Raw genomic sequence first — 16,940 nt, forward strand, 5'->3', positions numbered from 1 at the left:
AGCCAACAAATACCAACATTTTTTTTTATATAAAACCGGTAACACTAAAAGGCAGATAAGTATTTTGCAGTCATTTTTATTAGGCAATGGACATTGTCAATGCTAAAAGTCATTAGGAAAGCATTGACAAATTTCGCTGCTAATTAAAAAAGACTGCAAAATACCTTCTTTCCTCCTTTTAGGGTTTAAATTTCTTCCCTTCATCCCCCTTCCTAGTATTGCCCCTTTCACCCATTTGCCTTCCAACTACTTAAAATGTAACGTTTTTATAGGAAACCAAACAACCTAGCTACTGGCATTTGTAATTTTCCTTTTAATTCAAAATTAGTTTTAATCAACACAACATAAGTGAGATTTATAATATTTCAAATGCTTTTTTATAATTCAAATTTGGCACAAAAGCTGTCAGTTATAGTATTTGTTAATATTTGTTTTGATACGCTTTAAACAGCCCCTTAAATTAAATTTCTTTTGAAATTACAGACTTTATGCCTGAAAAGATTTCATTTAAATTTTGCGGGCATTGTTTTGTTGGTACTTAAAAGCAAAATAGTGTTAACCTAATTCATTTAGGTACTGCTAAAAAGTTGTTTAATTTAGGGCAGTAAAAATCACATAACAGGTATGCCCCCTGTTGCGATTAATTAGAGTCACTACCACTGCTCTCCCCCTCGGATTCCCTCACGTTAACGCTCAACTTATACTCTTGGTCACAACCCATGTATGCATCACTCATAAAATATAAGGTGTAAGAATGAGATCCGGCAGATGGTGGAATAAAATCAAGTTTGACCTTCGCTTTCTGTTGCAAGGTCAACCTCTTGATGGAGATCAAACTATTGCTCTTTGGGTCACCGACGACAACCCACCAACCTTCCTCTCTCTTCTGCGGGAAAAAGGGAGCAATCACCGGTCCAGCGACCTCATCCTCTCTCTCTAAGTTAACTTGGACGACAACTGGACTTCCTGCATGAAGATTATCAGGATCTTGGATGTCATAAGTCAGCTCAATGTTGGGATATCGGTTACAGAATCGTGCAACATCAGCCATTTGTGCTTCGTTCATTTTAAGAAGTTGATCGCGGTCGTTGTCTTCCATTTCCAAGATGTCGAAAACACTTTCAATTTCCTACAAGATTTTTCAATTTTCAAAACAAATTTTAATTGTTTTGATAAAGAATATTTAAGTCAATGTAATTCTTTGGGTGTGTATATACTTAACAGGATTTTATAAATGATCAGTTAATTAAAAACTTGACTAAAAAATTATATAAAATATAAAGCTATTTAAATTACCAACTTAAACTTTCCACATTCTTTAAAAGTAATATAAAATGACAATACTTGATAGGGTGGAAAAAAAAAGACAAAATTAAATTCATGATTTTAAACATTCCAAAATTATAATTATTTAGACATGATTTTACATGATAGGAATAATAATTGACCTTTTCTGAGCATTTCCTGATCAGATCGCTCTCAAAGTGAGGAAGTTGTTTAAGATAAGAATCTCGACTCCACATTGCTTGAGTGACCATTTGAGCCAATTCCATCGCAGCCAAAGCAGGTGACAGCCAACCATTTGAGGATAAAACATCAACACAAGCTTGGATCAACCTTAGAAAAAGGGATCTATGTTTATACAATATATACAAACTAAAATGTAGAAAACTAATGACAAAAACTTGCAACAAAGACAGTTAAAAGTATCAGGATATTGTTATATTTTAAAAAAATTCCCAAATAAATTTTTTGATTTTAAGTTCAGTAATTTAGCAAAGAGTTAAACCTATTTTAATAGGGATTTTAATAATATTTTAAAGTGTTTCTTACCGCACAGCTTTCGCTAGGATTTGCTCTGTATCAGATTGCAGCTCAGCAGGAAGCTGAAGTCTTGAAAGATGAGCTTGCAACAACAAGTTGGTCTTAATATGAGGATCAGTATATCTAATACTTTGTGGTTTGTACTGAATTTTAGGCAGTAATTGCTTCAATGTGTTATCCTCATGTCTTCGAATAGAAATGCTTTCATACTCCGCAGCATTGCTGATAATCTCGATCAATCCTCGGATTTTAGTCTTTGCATTTAAAGACATACTGAACAGCTCTATGGTTGTGTAGTTGATATAATAATAAGCAGCAATCATGGCCAGATTTAAGGGTGTAATGTCCATCTCATCCTCAATTGAAATACATTTAGATTGCTCTAAATCTGCTAAAGTATTCTCAACTAACTCGGAAAGGTTGTCAGATAAATGACGATGGGAAACTCCCTGCAAGTTGTAGTAATTCGGATTTTGGCTCATTCTTCTGTAGAGAAATGTCCATGTAAGATAATCCACAGCATCTTGTTTATTCTCAATAATTTTGGTCACAATTTCAGCATTGAAATGATCATGAAGACAGTGATCCAAGTGAGATTCAACCGGTAACGGTTCGTAGACAAATTTCTTAAAGAAATCTTTTTTTGAGCTTTGACACATAATCACACACTTTCCTTCCTCATCTTTTAAAGGCCTGTTTGCCCTTCCTATCATCTGCAAAACATCAGTGACAGGGTAATCAACATAGGCATGTATTTTTCCATTGTAATGCTGAGTGTCCATTACCACAACTAAATGACCGGCAAGATTTAAACCCCAGCAAAGACTTTTAGATGCCACCAAAATCTGCACAGCACCTGAGGTGAACAATTGCTCAACGACAGTCCTTTCTAACTGTGTTGTACCATCATGAAGATAAGCAACACCATTACAGATGGTTTCCTTTAGCGTGGCATCTTTAACATGCTCCAAGTAAGCTCCAAGTTCAGATTCATTGCAATGTAGGAATCTCTGTGGAAATCCATCTGCTGCAGCATAAGTCAAAATGTCAACCGCAGTTAATTTACTTTGTTTTCGTGAAGGCACAAAAATAATAGCAGCACGTTTTGGAGAGTGTTTAGTAATTGCATTGTACACAGGTTTAGCCATGCTGAGAAGTCTTGACTGTGTGTGTGAAATGTTAAAACCTTGGATATGTAGCTCAAGTGGCACCGGACGTACATTGGGATGGAAATTAAATGTGTGCATCGCTGAACAGCCTAACCACTGAGCTACATCTCGTGCATTGGCAAGTGATGAACCAAGAGCAATGATCCTTATCTTCTTATCAAGTTGACTTGCAATGTATCGCATTCTAGAACAAACGATCTCGACCTCTGGACCACTTTCACCTCCGATCAAATGGATTTCATCCACAATGAAAAGTGAGACGCTGTGTACGTTTCTGCGCTGTTTCCATCTGCGTGATATAACATCCCATCTCTCTGATGTTGCCACTATAATCGATGCCCTCGAAATCAACCTCAAGTCAGTGCTGGTTTCACCTGTAAGAAGTGCAACTTTTTTGCCCAATTTGACCTCAAATTTCTCCCTCCAATCCTTGTAAATGAGATCAGCAACCGCCTCAACTGGGGTTACATAGACACACCTTGCTTCAGGATCATTTGTGAAAGCTCTGAGCAAAGCAAACTCAGCACAAATTGTTTTCCCACTTCCCGTAGGAGCACCAACAAATATATTCTCATCTCCATTGTAGATTGCGTTAAACACCTGGGTTTGAATTGGATTAAAGCATTGAAATTGGTCTTCATATAAACCTTCAAGTTCTTTGTTACGCAGAGCAGTTACAGGTAATGGTTGCAAGTCGAGTAGTTCTGTCGGTGGTGGATACTTTTCTGGCAGAATAAGATGACGGAATGACACAGGTAGTTGTGTCTCGGAAGCAATCCAGCGATCAGAGATTATTCTGATAAAGTATTGTGGCGGTAAAGGCTCGAAAACTGGAACAAAGAAGTTAACCACATGCTCGTCTGTTGAATATTTACTTTTTAGTAAGAAGTATTCATGATGTAGAATCACTTCACCGTCAACATCCTCCACAAAAATGTAAAACGCTTCTGATTTTCCATGTACTTTTTCATCCCATTGGAAATCGGGAGTAATTGTAAGTTCCACTCTTAAGGTTGATCTTGTAATAGGCTGAACATGGACTGATAATTCCATTTTCGGAAACTGGTGAATAAGTTTATGCAAAGTTTTCCCCATTTTAGGCATTCTGATCAACTCTCCGATTTCATTGTGGCTGAGATCATAAAACCTCTCCCATGGGAAGTTTTTCTTCTCAATTTTCTTAACAATCTCCTCCGGGACCTTCTTAAACTGTCGAAGTGGGGTCATTGATTGCCACATTCTTCGATTTATCATCTTGCATAAACTCAAACACTTATCTGCAAGTTGGGCCCAGCCACGGAATAAAACAATCTCGTAAATTGCCCTCATTAATCTACCAGCACTTTGTGTGACATAAACCATATCAGCCATCAGTGCAAATCCTTCCAACTTCAGCTGTGAAATATAAGCTTGAAGTAAAACATTCACCTTTGCTGAAGATTCCTCAATGCTTTCCTTAACAGGAATTGGGACACGTTCAAGTAGTTTGTTAAGCTCTAATTTTTCCTCTTCACGGACAGTAATGTAACGGAACTCAGATGAAAGAGAAAACACTCGAAAGAGCTCAATCTCACTTAAAGTTGGTTTTAAAAGTTGATTATAAGTGGCCATGCTTTCGTGAGTACAATAGTAGTGACTTGCAATTCGACCAAGATCTGTTACTTGGATTTGCCCGGTCTTGCGATCATATTTTGCTAAGTTGTTTCTAGCCAACAATGCAGCAGCAGCATGAGCCAAATCGACTCTTCGTTGCTGTAATAAAGGATCCTCTTGTAATGATTCAACTCCATATAGTGAGGGCTGACGCAAGGCTCTAATGTACAAGTAAGTGTATCCCAACCAATTTACAGCATCTTTAATATTCTGAACGTTACCAAGCACAATCTCAGCATTCAGAGCATCAGGAAGTTTGGAAATCATCTGACTTTCCACAGGAAGCTGTTGGTTCAGAAGAGAAAGATAATATTGAAGCTCACTGTGGGCGGTGATCAACACACCTTCACCTTTTGTATCATATTGAGGCCTTCCAGCACGTCCCATCATTTGTAGCACATCCAAAGCACCTAGCTCCACCCATCTCCCCTTTTCAGGACTGTACACTTGCGTACCTTTTATAATTACAGTGTGGGCGGGTAGGTTAACACCCCATGCTAGAGTTGAAGTAGAAACAAGAACTTGAATATGACGATCAGCAAATAAATCTTCAACCAAAGTTCTGTCAACGCGAGTCATTCCTGCATGATGGATAGCAAACCCATATGGCAGTAAATCTTTCAGTTCCAAGTTCTTAACTTGCTCAGCTTCTGTTCGTAAGACTTCTGTAGATGCAGAACCTTCTCGTAGAAACATACCTAGTGTGTCATTCTCTAAGCACATATCACGGATTGCTCTTGCAGTTTTACCGGTCTCTTTCCTAGAATGAACAAAGACCAAAACTTGATTTTTTCCGGCATTTTCGACCACTTTTTCGTACACAATTTCGTTCATCACCTGAAATCTTTTCATAGGTTTCTTCTCAGTAATACCAATGTATTGCTGCTCTAACGGGACAGGTCTGAAGCTGTTATCAAAATAAAACAAACCCTTGGCAGGATCAACTCGTAAAAATGTTGCAACATCTTCATAGTTAGGTAAAGTAGCAGATAAACCAACTAAACGTACATCTTCTTGTGTTGTTTCAATTGATCTGATAGTCCTTGCAACAATAGCTTCTAACACAGGACCTCTACTATCATGCAACATGTGAATTTCATCCATGATAATCAACCTTACAAGTTGGGTGTAGGTTCTTTCCCCACCTTTTCTTGTTATAATATCCCATTTCTCTGGGGTACAGATGATAATCTGTGTCGCATTAATTTCCTCTTTGCAAAGCTGATGATCACCCGTTAACTCAGCAACTTTAATACCATATGAAGCAAGCCTTTTACCGAAGTTGCCAACCATTTCTTGTACCAAGGACTTCATGGGAGCAATGTAAATGATCTTGAAACTATCCAACTTAATACTTCCATCGTCACTGATATGTTTTCCTATCTCTTTCAACATACACATCAAAGCTACATTGGTTTTACCTGCACCTGTTGGAGCACAAAGCAAAATATTTTCATCACTCTCCAAGGTTGTTTTAGCCAATCGACTTTGAACCCGATTCAACGACTTGAAACCCTGGAATGCAGCTTGTGCAAATTTTGGCAGGGTATCGATAGCAACCAATTTCTCTTTGTCTTTAAATGGTTTCGGTTTTAATGCAGGGACATGGACTTCTTCGTAACCTTTTCTCTGTTTTCTGTAAGAACCATCTGGAAGTTGACATTTTTTGTTGGCCATAAAATGAGATCCTTGGATGAATTCCAATTCCTCTAAATCAACCGAACTCTGACTCGGTTGAAAAGTGTCCTCAGTTTTTGCGTTATCAGTTTCTGTCGCCTCCAAATCAGCATCCACTTTGCTTTTTCTTAGCCTCTCTCTTCTCTGCTGCTCTTCTTTAATGATGTCTTCTTTTTCTGTGTCATGTAATTGTTGTAGGATCGCAACAAGAGAGGGATCTTGTCTCATTTTTTCCTCGATCTTCAATCTTGCTTCCTCACTTTGAGCACTTGCAAGTAGAGTGCAATACAGAATCATCTCACGGTTTTTACGAACAATTTTAATAAAATCAAACTGATTAAAACCCAAAAGTAAAACAAGTTGATTTTCACACTGTAGATCATCGCCACTGCTCTTTAAAATATCCAGAACTTCCTCAGCTTTCTTCTGGGACACAATTGCATCATCGTAGACTTTACTTAAGTTTCGTTGAAGCCAATACGCGTCGATGTCACGAGGGTGAAGGTCCCGATTCTTCGTCACATTGATGTCACCAGCCTCGTTTGTTAAGTTAGCTGAAACAACCATGTCTACAGCAGCTTCCACTCCTTCATCTTCTTCTTCTTCAACATCTGATCCTTCTCGGACCTTAATGTCAAAAATTATTTAAATTAAAAAAATCAACATTCTTCTAGTTAATATATAAATTTATTAAAACTAAAAAAAAATTTAAAGAAAATTTATATATTCTAGTCAATAGCCTGCTCTACGATTAGGGTATTAATTGTTGTAATATGGTTGTAACCCCTAACTAATATTTTGCCTTAATAATTTACTCATGCACCACAAATGGCAGTTTTTTATATTTTCTAGGCCTATATATTGGACAAACATATGTATATTGGCCACTAAGAGTCCATCAATAAAATAAATGTATAGAAAGTATATTATATATTATTCTAACAAGATATTTCTTAAAAAGCTTTCAATCATTAAAAGAACCAAAGGTCAACAGAAAAAAAAAAGATTAATATAATTAACTTCACAAAGTCAAAGTAAAAATTTAAACTCACCTCTCCGTAAGTATTCTCCTCCCCTCCTTCCTCATCAGAGTCAAACTGAACGTTAACTCCATAAGTTTCATCAATATTGTCATCTGCAGTTTGGGCGTCCTTCTCAACACCAAAGTCAGTGATTTTCTTGCCAAGGTTCACTAGGACATGATATCTGGTGTCTTCTAATAATCCTGTAATGAAATATATGTTTTGAAAAATAATGCAAATAATTATGGGCCTGCTACTTGTTGTCTAACAAAAATTTGTGTGAATTTAAGATCATTTTTTTTATTTAAATTTCATTCTTTTTAATTTTATTTAAAGTGTGTTGGGGTTTAAGCCAGAAAGAACTACTTAAATACATTAAAAGGCCTTTTGACAAAACATATTTAAAAACCTTTTATTTTAGTACCAAGGAAAAATTTACAAACTTGATAAAAAAAATAGATCTTCATAATTGCATTAAAGATCATTAAACTAAAAAACTATTTGTTAGTAAAAAGGTAGTTTAAATCTACACCTAAAGTAAAATCAAAACCATTTTTTAGTATATACCCTACAATTAATTAAGACATAACTTTACCTAGAAGAGATTGGATTTCCTTCCTTCTTTCCTTGTCTCTGTTTCTATCATTCTTCAGCACAGCAATCACCTCATCAGCCGCTCCACATAAAATATCACGAGGTTGGTCTCCCAATGCAGCTTGGATGAAACTCAGCAGAATCTCGTAAGTCTCACGAGTTTCCTTTGTGCGTGGTTTGTAAACTATTCCCACCATTTCATCCATTCCATCAGATAATAAACTTCGGCCTTTTTGTTTTAAAAAATATTGAGATTTGACGAAAAAAAATGACAAAACACTGTTGAAAATATCTTGAAACCATTCCATAAATTAAATTAAGAGCCTCACCTTTCAAGTTGGCTTGTCCTTTTTCGTCCTCATCTCTTTTCCTCCTCTTTGCTTTTCTTTCTTCCATCTGAGGAGGTTTTGTCCTCTGGGCTCGATCTCCCATTTTAATCGTTTGAAGTTTACCCTGAAAAAAAAGCAACAAATATATAACTTAGATTTATATTTAGGTGATTTAATTAGTGTTAATGTTTGAATTCTTCACATGGGTGCTTTTTGAAACTTTCATGTATTAATAACAATAACAAAATAAAGATACAATTAAGCAATGGCAGATTAAAAAATGACAAACAAATTTTATAATGTTTTTTTATCTTTATCCTCAATGTGGGAAAGTCGACTTTACGATCTAAACTTAGAGTAACATCAGTTACTCCGAATATTATAAATAATGATTTCCCTGTTGATTAGGCTTCTACCTTTAATAATGCCTTACTTAGGGTACTACAGCATAGAAGCTGCAAGGATCGAACCCAAGACCTCATGTAGTGTAAAAAGTGTTTTTACCACTACACCAACATGCTGCTGGTATGTTAATCTATAAAAATAACATACACATAACACAAAATATAAAAAAAACAATAGCTATTAACAAAATTTCAAACCTGAAGGGTAAGCACTTCTCCAGTAGGTTCATCTCTTGGTCTTCTGTCAATCAAAGATCGATCCGCTTGCAAAACCAAGTTCGAATTTGCTTTGTATTCATATTGAAGTGAACGAGCTGATGCGTCAGCCATTTTGCCCGTTTACTTAAAAAAATATCTAAAATATAAGTGATGAGTTTATAAATATGAAAGTGTGCAAAGATCTGCATTATTTAAAGTCAACTGGAAAAAAATGTCCGCAAAAACTGTCTTAAAATTTTGATTTTTTTCTGCAAGTGTCTAGCAAACGTTTAGTTACTTCCTGAACAAAAATTAAGTTTCTAAAACGTTCTTTAGGTATTTACTTAGACAATTTTAAGTTACTTTATATTAAAAGTTAAAATAATTGTACAAATATCAACAATTTAATCACATTTTTCAAAAAAAAAAATTAACGTGCAACAAAAAACGTTTTTCCCACGATTCTCGAAAGTAAACACTTTTTCGAAGTTACTTATTTATTTTTTTTATTAAATTTTAATGTTTATCCTCTAATATTTTATAACATAAAAATTCAATATTTTGTTCTATAAAAAAGAAAAACAATAAAAAACATTATTGCCCTTTTTAATTTTAAAATATTAAATTTCTTTTTTCAAATTATTTACACAATTTTACTTGCTGCAAAAAAACAACAAACCCAAAAACGTTTTTTTACACATTACCTATTATAAAATCATAACAAATGCGTAACGTTCTTGTTATTTTCTTTCCAACCAAAGTATATTTAGCTTTATAATTTGTTTTATTAGCCAACTGTTTTTTATACAAATGATTACCTAAAAAAATGCTTAAATCTACATTTAAGTTGTGTGTTTTTTAGGGTCCATACCTCTCTTTAGAAGAGGTATCTAAATAGTAAAAACTCCTTAAAATTGACAATACAATTAATAAAACTTACATAGTTAAAGTTACGTAGAATAAAATCAAACAGCAAAACACGACTACCATTATTACGTGATAAATAGTCGGCCTCTTTAAGCGTGGTGTAATTGATGACGTAAAATACGGAAGTGACGAATTTTGATAAACATAAACAAATCAGCTGATCGTGTTAAAGAAGGTAACAGCGCAATTGTAAGGTCTAAAAGGAAAATAATAAGAGAACAATAACAGTGTTAGGTGGGTAGTAAGGTGTGTTGAATAAAAGTATAAAATAACCATAAATAAACTTTAGTTTATGCATAAATAAAGTGTTGATGATTAATTGTATACTCACCTACGTAATGTTTGTGTAATAACTTCCACAGTCAGTGTTAAAATTATGAAATATAGCAAAGTATTGGTACGTTAAGAGAATTCAAATCAAGAATAGTTAACAGTCAATGTTTGAACGTTTGTGAGTGTTGTTTATTATAAATTTTCCAAAGCAAAAGACAACCGTTTTAAAATGATTATTAGGCCAGGTATATTGATGTATATGAATCATCTGTTTGTAATATACAACAAATAATAGTTAAACTACATTGACAGCAAACTACTATAAATAAAACCTGAAAATAAAGTTTGAAATACATAAAAATTTGTAGGAAAAGTTTTTTTTCATTTTAATCAACTTATGTATAAATATGAAAGCTGAAAAATTGCACCTTAATTTTATTATTTTTTTAAATTGAAGGTCAAACAAATAGATTCAATTCAGATTATGAGCAAATAATGCCACCTGGATCAAAATATGACAACGCAGAAGATATAGTCAGCTATAAAACCAAACGTGGGAGCGATGCCACTGTGATAAGCATTGGAGCAGAAGTACCGATCGTACTTGGTGTGGTTATTATTGGACTTCTGCTTGTTTGCTTCTTTTATCATATGTGTTATAAGAAGTATTGTGTGCCGCCCGATAGACAAAGAACAAGGCGTTCAGATTCGAGATCACAAATTAGGTTTTTATTAAATTCAGCAGGTAAAGTTGCTCTTAATATAAATACTTAATTCAAAACGAAGTCGTTTTTTATGCTATTTTTACTGACATACCCACATACAAAAAGACTCCTAATAATATAGAGTAAAATAAATAGTATAAAATAAAATGTTATATTTATAACTTATTACAATGTTGATATCAAAGTTGTTCGCAACACATAGCATAACATATCTAAAATTGCTCTTACACGTTAACTAATTGATCTATTTTATAACATCAAAACAATTTTATCGACAGGGCAAACTAGACTAACACGAGGTCGATCCAGCAGATCACCTTCCAACAGTTTACCAGAATATGACGACCTTCCACCTAGCTATAAAGACGCAGTAACTAAGATACCGAAGTCAGAATTATCATCTGTTGAAGTAAGTATTAAAAATATAAAATCTTTAAACTAAATGACTTTTTAACCTTAAAAGCCCGTTCACACGGCATACGCAACGCAACGTAGTGTAAGATTTCGCAACCATTTAAAATGAACAGAGTGGTTCACACGTACGAAAGTTTGCGTAAGTTACGTAAGATTTCGTAAAGTTTTGTGGCTGAAGCGAAATTTACGCAAGATTTCGTAAGCGGTTTACTTTTACTAGATATTTTGTATTTGTTAATCCCTAGAACTCGTAAAGTTACGTAACGCAACGCAGCGCAACGCAAGCTTGTCGTGTGAACAGGCCTTAAGTTTTGTTAGTAGTACCGTAATTTCCTTATGCTTATGACCAAAATGCCACGAGTAAAAGTTATTTTAGTGCTCTATATCACCATCTTGCGGTCAATTTTTTTGAAGAATATATAAAAAAGATAGCTTCGTTTTTTAAATATTTTAACTTTGCATTTATTTGACATTTTCTTGTAGATTTGCGAAGTTTTGCCGCCAAACTATGAAGAAACATCAACTAAAGCATAAATTTATTTTTACATATTTTATCTAATAGTTTTCATTTTAACTATTCTACATATTTTTATATGAAGTATTTTACTATAAATTACACAAGATTTATTTATTTTCATTACCAATATTTTATTTTTCGTTTCAACAGCTTGCGTCATTTAAATATAATAAATTAAAACGAATTGACAAAAATTGGTTCCTTTATTATTCAGGAAAGTGATGCAAGAATTTAAAAATGTCAATTTTTTTTGTGACCGCAATATTTGTTTCTGCAAAATGAAGAAATATAAATTTCATTTCATTTTTGCAACACAATAAATGCAATTTAACACAATAATTGCAGTTCAATTTCAGCAGCAAAGTCGGTTTTAAAGAGCTATAAATATCGAGCAATGGCAGGTTAAAAGCGCAGGCATATTTCAAAAAGAAAATAAAATCTTTTATTATTATAGGTGTGTTCAATAAGTTATCTAAACAAGAAAAGCATGTTATTCAAAGTAGCTGTTATACTAACAATCCTATGTGGTTATGTAAATGCACAAACTTGGTATGAACTCAATGGGACGGAATATTACATCTCCAAACTTATAGTTAACAGTCAATGTTTGAAGAATAGTTAACAGTCAATGTTTGAACGTTTGTGAGTGTTGTTTATTATAAATTTTCCAAAGCAAAAGACAACCGTTTTAAAATGATTATTAGGCCAGGTATATTGATGTATATGAATCATCTGTTTGTAATATACAACAAATAATAGTTAAACTACATTGACAGCAAACTACTATAATCAAAACCTGAAAATAAAGTTTAAAATACATAAAAATTTGTAGGAAAAGTTTTTTTTTCATTTTAATCAACTTATGTATAAATATGAAAGCTGAAAAATTGCGCCTTAATTTTATTTTTTTTTAAATTGAAGGTCAAAGAAATAGATTCAATTCAGATTATGAGCAAATAATGCCACCTGGATCAAAATATGGCAACGCAGAAGATATAGTCAGCTATAAAACCAAACGTGGAGGCGATGCCACTGTGATAAGCATTGGAGCAGAAGTACCGATCGTTCTTGGTGTAGTTATTATTGGACTTCTGCTAGTTTGCTTCTTTTATCATATGTGTTATAAGAAGTATTGTGTACCGCCCGATAGACAAAGAACAAGGCGTTCAGATTCGAGATCACAAATTAGGTTTTTATTAAATTCAGCAGGTAAAGTTGCTTTTAATATGAATACTTAATTCAAAACGAAGTCGTTTTTTATGCTATTTTTTCTAACATACCCACATACAAAAAGATTCCTAATAATATAGAGTAAAATAAATAGTATATAATAAAATGTTATATTTATAGCTCATTACAATGTTGATATCAAAGTTGTTCGCTACACATAGCAAAAAATATCTAAAAGTGCTCTTACATGTTAACTAATTGCTTTATTTTGTAACATCAAAACAATTTTATCGACAGGGCAAACTAGATTAACACGAGGTCGATCCAGTAGATCACCCTCCAATAGTTTACCAGAATATGACGACCTTCCACCTAGCTATAAAGACGCAGTAACTAAGATACCGAAGTCAGAATTATCATCTGTTGAAGTAAGTATTAAAAATATAAAATCTTTAAATTAAATGACTTTTAAACCTTAGGTTTTGTCAGTAATAGCGTGATTTCTTTATGCTTATGATCAAAATGCCAAAGTAAAAGCACTTTTAGTGCTCTATATCACCATCTTGCGGTAATTTTTTTGAAGAATATATAAAAAAGATAGCTTCGTTTTTTAAATATTTTAACTTTGCATTTATTTGACTTTTTCCTGCAGATTTGCGAAGTTTTGCCGCCAAACTATGAAGAAACATCAACTAAAGCATAAATTTATTTTTACATATTTTATCTAATAGTTTTCATTTTACTTATTCTACATATTTTTATATGAAGTATTTTACTATAAATTACACAAGAGTTATTTATTTTCATTACGAATATTTTATTTTTCGTTTCAACAGCTTGCGTCATTTAAATATAATAAATTAAAACGAATTGACAAAAATTGGTTCCTTTATTATTCAAGAAAGTGATGCAAGAACTTAAAAATGTCAATTTTTTTTGTGACCGCAATATTTGTTTCTGCAAAATGAAGAAATATAAATTTCATTTCATTTTTGCAACACAATAAATGCAATTTAACACAATAATTGCAGTTCAATTTCAGCAGCAAAGTCGGTTTTAAAGAGCTATAAATATCGAGCAATGGCAGGTTAAAAGCGCAGACATATTTCAAAAAGAAAAGAAAATCTTTTATTATTATAGGTGTGTTCAATAAGTTATCTAAACAAGAAAAGCATGTTGTTCAAAGTAGCTGTTATACTAACAATCCTATGTGGTTATGTAAATACACAAACTTGGTATGAACTCAATGAGACGGAATATTACATCTCCAAACTTGAAAACAGTTACAACTACTTCCATTCTCAGTTACAGTGCGTTAAATTAAATGCAACTTTAGCTATGATTAAAAACGATGCAACATTCAAGTTCTTAAGGACAAAAATGAAAGGTAATTTAATAGATAACGATACTATTTTTGTTTTTGATGACGACAACACAACCTAATGTTGGATATTTTAATTAAAAGTGTTTGTTAACATAATAACAAATATTTATAACTAAATAAAATAATATTTGAACCTTCACAGAAGGATAGGTTTAGTATTTTAATAGATAAAAGCATTTAGTTATATTAATATGACATGAAATTTACACAAAAACTGGTAACAAAATAATAAATTTGACGTTAGTTTATTTTAAAAACAAAAACAACCAATCCAATAACACCTTTTTTGTTTTTATTTTAATAAAATAAACCTTTAAAAGTTTAGTTTTTCAGAGTTATCTTTAATAAATATTGCTGTCCATCTCCAATAAAACTATGAATTGTTTTATATACCTAATCTCCAAATAACATCTTGTAATTTAATATAGGTAGAAAAGGATACTACATAGGCCTGAATCGAATTTGGAAGTTAAATAATCTTAACAGCGCATTTATGTGGAATGATGGAACTGAGTTAACAAACACTAGTTCGTTCTGGAACCGAGGCGAGCCAAATAGAAACAACGAGTATTGCGTTATGGCTTTGCCTTCAACACGAACTAAATGGCATGATGTAACTTGCGACCGAACGGAACGATATGTCTGTCAACGACAAGTCCACAACGGTAAGTTATGGCTTAATTGTACTTAAAATATTAAATCAAGTAATATTTAAATAATTATTTCGAATTAAATCCAACTAAATTTTTCTTATATCCGTATTGTCGAGGCGGAAAAATCGACTTTGCAGCTTGAACATAGAGTAATATTAGTTACCCTGACCCAATCCTGAGTTGCCTATGGCAGTTTGGGATATTATTAATTATAATTTTCCGATAATTACGCTGCTGATTTAGTGCTGGCACAGCAGGAGTTTATACCGTTTATATCTTAAGGGCGAACTCACGACCTTTTACACAAACGGCCTTAATTTGTATGTAATGATAACTTGTGACCTTTTTAAAACTCATTTTTGTAGAAACAGACGCATGCCAAACTATTCAAACAACCTTAGGACCTCAGCCCACAAACCGAACGACACAAGCTTATACTACAAAACAACATACAACACGAGCCAAAACTACAAGCACTATACAGCCAACAACATGGGCCACTACCACCGTTATTCAGGCTACTACAGATGTACTTGGTTTAACTCAACCTTCTTCTCTTAATTCACAAGAACGGGATAAAACAACAAACGCTGATACTTTAAAAAATAAAGTCAATAAAGAACCTACAGTAAGAAATTTTATTTAACTTAAAAATACGACAAGTTCAAGACTAACCGGGTCAGGGTAATAAACGCTATACTTCAGCACAAGTATAAGCACCCTACGCATAAAAATTAGTTTAAAATAAAAATATTTTAGTGTGCTAGTGAAAAATGTTTTATTATATCGGTAACACAAATTTAAGAACAAAAAGTATAAAAGTGCGGTGACTTGAACGGCCTTTTAGTCTCTAACTAGATGTCATGATTACTGACTTTAATTGTATTTTATTAACAGAAATCAGATCAGGATTCTCTTATATTGTTCATCCTGCTTGTTTGTATAATTTCTCTATTCCTTCTACTGACAGTGAACGGGTTTCTTATTTGGAAGCTGGTAAAAAAAGGGCGCGAAAGACGATTCAACAACAGCTATATTAGTAAGTTAAATAACTGCATTCAAATATAAAAATATTACATTTAAAGTAATGTATTTTTAACCTATAAAGAACCTTATAAGCAAAATATAGCCTAGTCTAAATAGAAATGGAAAATTGAGTTTTTTTCTTAGGTATGGAAAACAGGAAAACGAATTACAAAATCAATCAGCGACCTAATTTGGAAGATGACACAGCAATAATTTAAACTTTTTTTCGTACCAACATCTTATAACAATTGCATTTTAAAGCATAAAAATACGCCTTTTATTTAGTGACTTATAATATATTGGCATCAATTATCTATCATGTAAATGATTATTAACCTATATTAATTATTTGTAACGTTTTCGTTCTTAACTGCAACAAAATTTGTTTTTATTAATTTTTTAGCAAATCGTGAAGTTCAAACGACTTTTTAAAAGCATTTTTTATAATAAAAATACAATTTAAAAGCAAAATTTAGATCTTATGCAAACACATTTAGTTCACAAATAAGGTGATACTTAAGTTTTGTTTAATTTACATCTTAAATGTTTTAATAATTTTCCGAAACTGTAAATTTCATGTGTTCATGTAATTAGGATCACAAGACCAAAGGGGCTTTTAGGAATTTCAAACAAAAACAAAAATAAGAAAAAATGGCCCTAATTTGTACAGGAAATTATCACAAAATTTTCAACTTTTCTTAACTTTCTGCGGTTCGATTTAGGAAGTAATAAAAGCGGGAAAGTCCCCGCTGCGTTTAAAAATAACGAACTTGCAGCGCGAGCATAAGTAAAATGGTTTAACCTAAAACGTAATGTTCTTTAAACAATCAAACATTAGGTGTTTAAACATTTGGTGTTTAAACTATTATAAATCATTTAAACTAAATATTTACAAAGTTAAACGATACGTGTTTAAAACGTAGGAAAAAGTTTATAAATTTAATAATAATTTAATAAAATTTTAAAGATTTGTATTGCTAA

At 32.7% G+C, this 16,940-nt stretch overlaps 4 protein-coding genes across 4 annotated transcripts; 3 read left to right on the forward strand and 1 right to left on the reverse strand.

Annotated features, from left to right (window-relative positions):
- Positions 1-307: 307 nt before the first annotated feature.
- LOC145754534 (U5 small nuclear ribonucleoprotein 200 kDa helicase-like) lies at positions 308-9,019 on the reverse strand. The gene is made up of 7 exons (XM_082570596.1): positions 8,871-9,019; positions 8,269-8,392; positions 7,941-8,168; positions 7,376-7,548; positions 1,834-6,950; positions 1,449-1,617; positions 308-1,129 (listed from the first exon to the last, which is right to left on the reverse strand). The coding sequence occupies exons 1-7, from the start codon at positions 9,000-9,002 to the stop codon at positions 641-643; spliced, it is 6,432 nt and encodes a 2,143-aa protein (XP_082426722.1). The 5' UTR covers positions 9,003-9,019; the 3' UTR covers positions 308-640.
- A 1,093-nt stretch (positions 9,020-10,112) lies between these two features.
- On the forward strand, positions 10,113-11,901 carry LOC145755483 (uncharacterized). Its single transcript, XM_082571719.1, has 4 exons — positions 10,113-10,315; positions 10,528-10,815; positions 11,074-11,204; positions 11,693-11,901. The coding sequence occupies exons 1-4, from the start codon at positions 10,300-10,302 to the stop codon at positions 11,741-11,743; spliced, it is 486 nt and encodes a 161-aa protein (XP_082427845.1). The 5' UTR covers positions 10,113-10,299; the 3' UTR covers positions 11,744-11,901.
- Positions 11,902-12,685: 784 nt separating this feature from the next.
- On the forward strand, positions 12,686-13,682 carry LOC145755302 (uncharacterized). Its single transcript, XM_082571529.1, has 3 exons — positions 12,686-12,935; positions 13,194-13,324; positions 13,549-13,682. Exons 1-3 carry the CDS (start codon positions 12,686-12,688, stop codon positions 13,597-13,599), a joined length of 432 nt encoding a protein of 143 aa, XP_082427655.1. The 3' UTR covers positions 13,600-13,682.
- Positions 13,683-14,069: 387 nt separating this feature from the next.
- LOC145755306 (uncharacterized) lies at positions 14,070-16,330 on the forward strand. Its single transcript, XM_082571531.1, has 5 exons — positions 14,070-14,283; positions 14,709-14,945; positions 15,299-15,561; positions 15,831-15,972; positions 16,104-16,330. Exons 1-5 carry the CDS (start codon positions 14,070-14,072, stop codon positions 16,175-16,177), a joined length of 930 nt encoding a protein of 309 aa, XP_082427657.1. The 3' UTR covers positions 16,178-16,330.
- Positions 16,331-16,940: the final 610 nt, after the last annotated feature.

This window comes from Corella eumyota, chromosome 6 (genome assembly GCF_963082875.1).
Source record: "Corella eumyota chromosome 6, kaCorEumy4.1, whole genome shotgun sequence".
Taxonomy (NCBI): domain Eukaryota; kingdom Metazoa; phylum Chordata; class Ascidiacea; order Phlebobranchia; family Corellidae; genus Corella; species Corella eumyota.

Bases quoted from the DNA above. Each gene is read 5' to 3' on its own strand.
- LOC145754534 (XM_082570596.1), bottom strand. From the start codon at position 9,002: ATGGCTGACGCATCAGCTCGTTCACTTCAATATGAATACAAAGCAAAT. The intron at 6,951-7,375 runs GTGAGTTTAAAT...TTTGACATTAAG, and splicing joins AGGAGAATACTTACGGAGAG to GTCCGAGAAGGATCAGATGT. The intron at 1,618-1,833 runs GTAAGAAACACT...CCTTTTTCTAAG, and splicing joins ATCCTAGCGAAAGCTGTGCG to GTTGATCCAAGCTTGTGTTG.
- LOC145755483 (XM_082571719.1), top strand. The intron at 10,816-11,073 runs GTAAAGTTGCTC...TTTTATCGACAG, and splicing joins GTTTTTATTAAATTCAGCAG to GGCAAACTAGACTAACACGA. The intron at 11,205-11,692 runs GTAAGTATTAAA...ATTTTCTTGTAG, and splicing joins CAGAATTATCATCTGTTGAA to ATTTGCGAAGTTTTGCCGCC.
- LOC145755302 (XM_082571529.1), top strand. From the start codon at position 12,686: ATGCCACCTGGATCAAAATATGGCAACGCAGAAGATATAGTCAGCTAT. The intron at 12,936-13,193 runs GTAAAGTTGCTT...TTTTATCGACAG, and splicing joins GTTTTTATTAAATTCAGCAG to GGCAAACTAGATTAACACGA. The intron at 13,325-13,548 runs GTAAGTATTAAA...TTTTTCCTGCAG, and splicing joins CAGAATTATCATCTGTTGAA to ATTTGCGAAGTTTTGCCGCC.
- LOC145755306 (XM_082571531.1), top strand. From the start codon at position 14,070: ATGTTGTTCAAAGTAGCTGTTATACTAACAATCCTATGTGGTTATGTA. The intron at 15,562-15,830 runs GTAAGAAATTTT...TTTTATTAACAG, and splicing joins AAGTCAATAAAGAACCTACA to AAATCAGATCAGGATTCTCT. The intron at 15,973-16,103 runs GTAAGTTAAATA...TTTTTTTCTTAG, and splicing joins ATTCAACAACAGCTATATTA to GTATGGAAAACAGGAAAACG.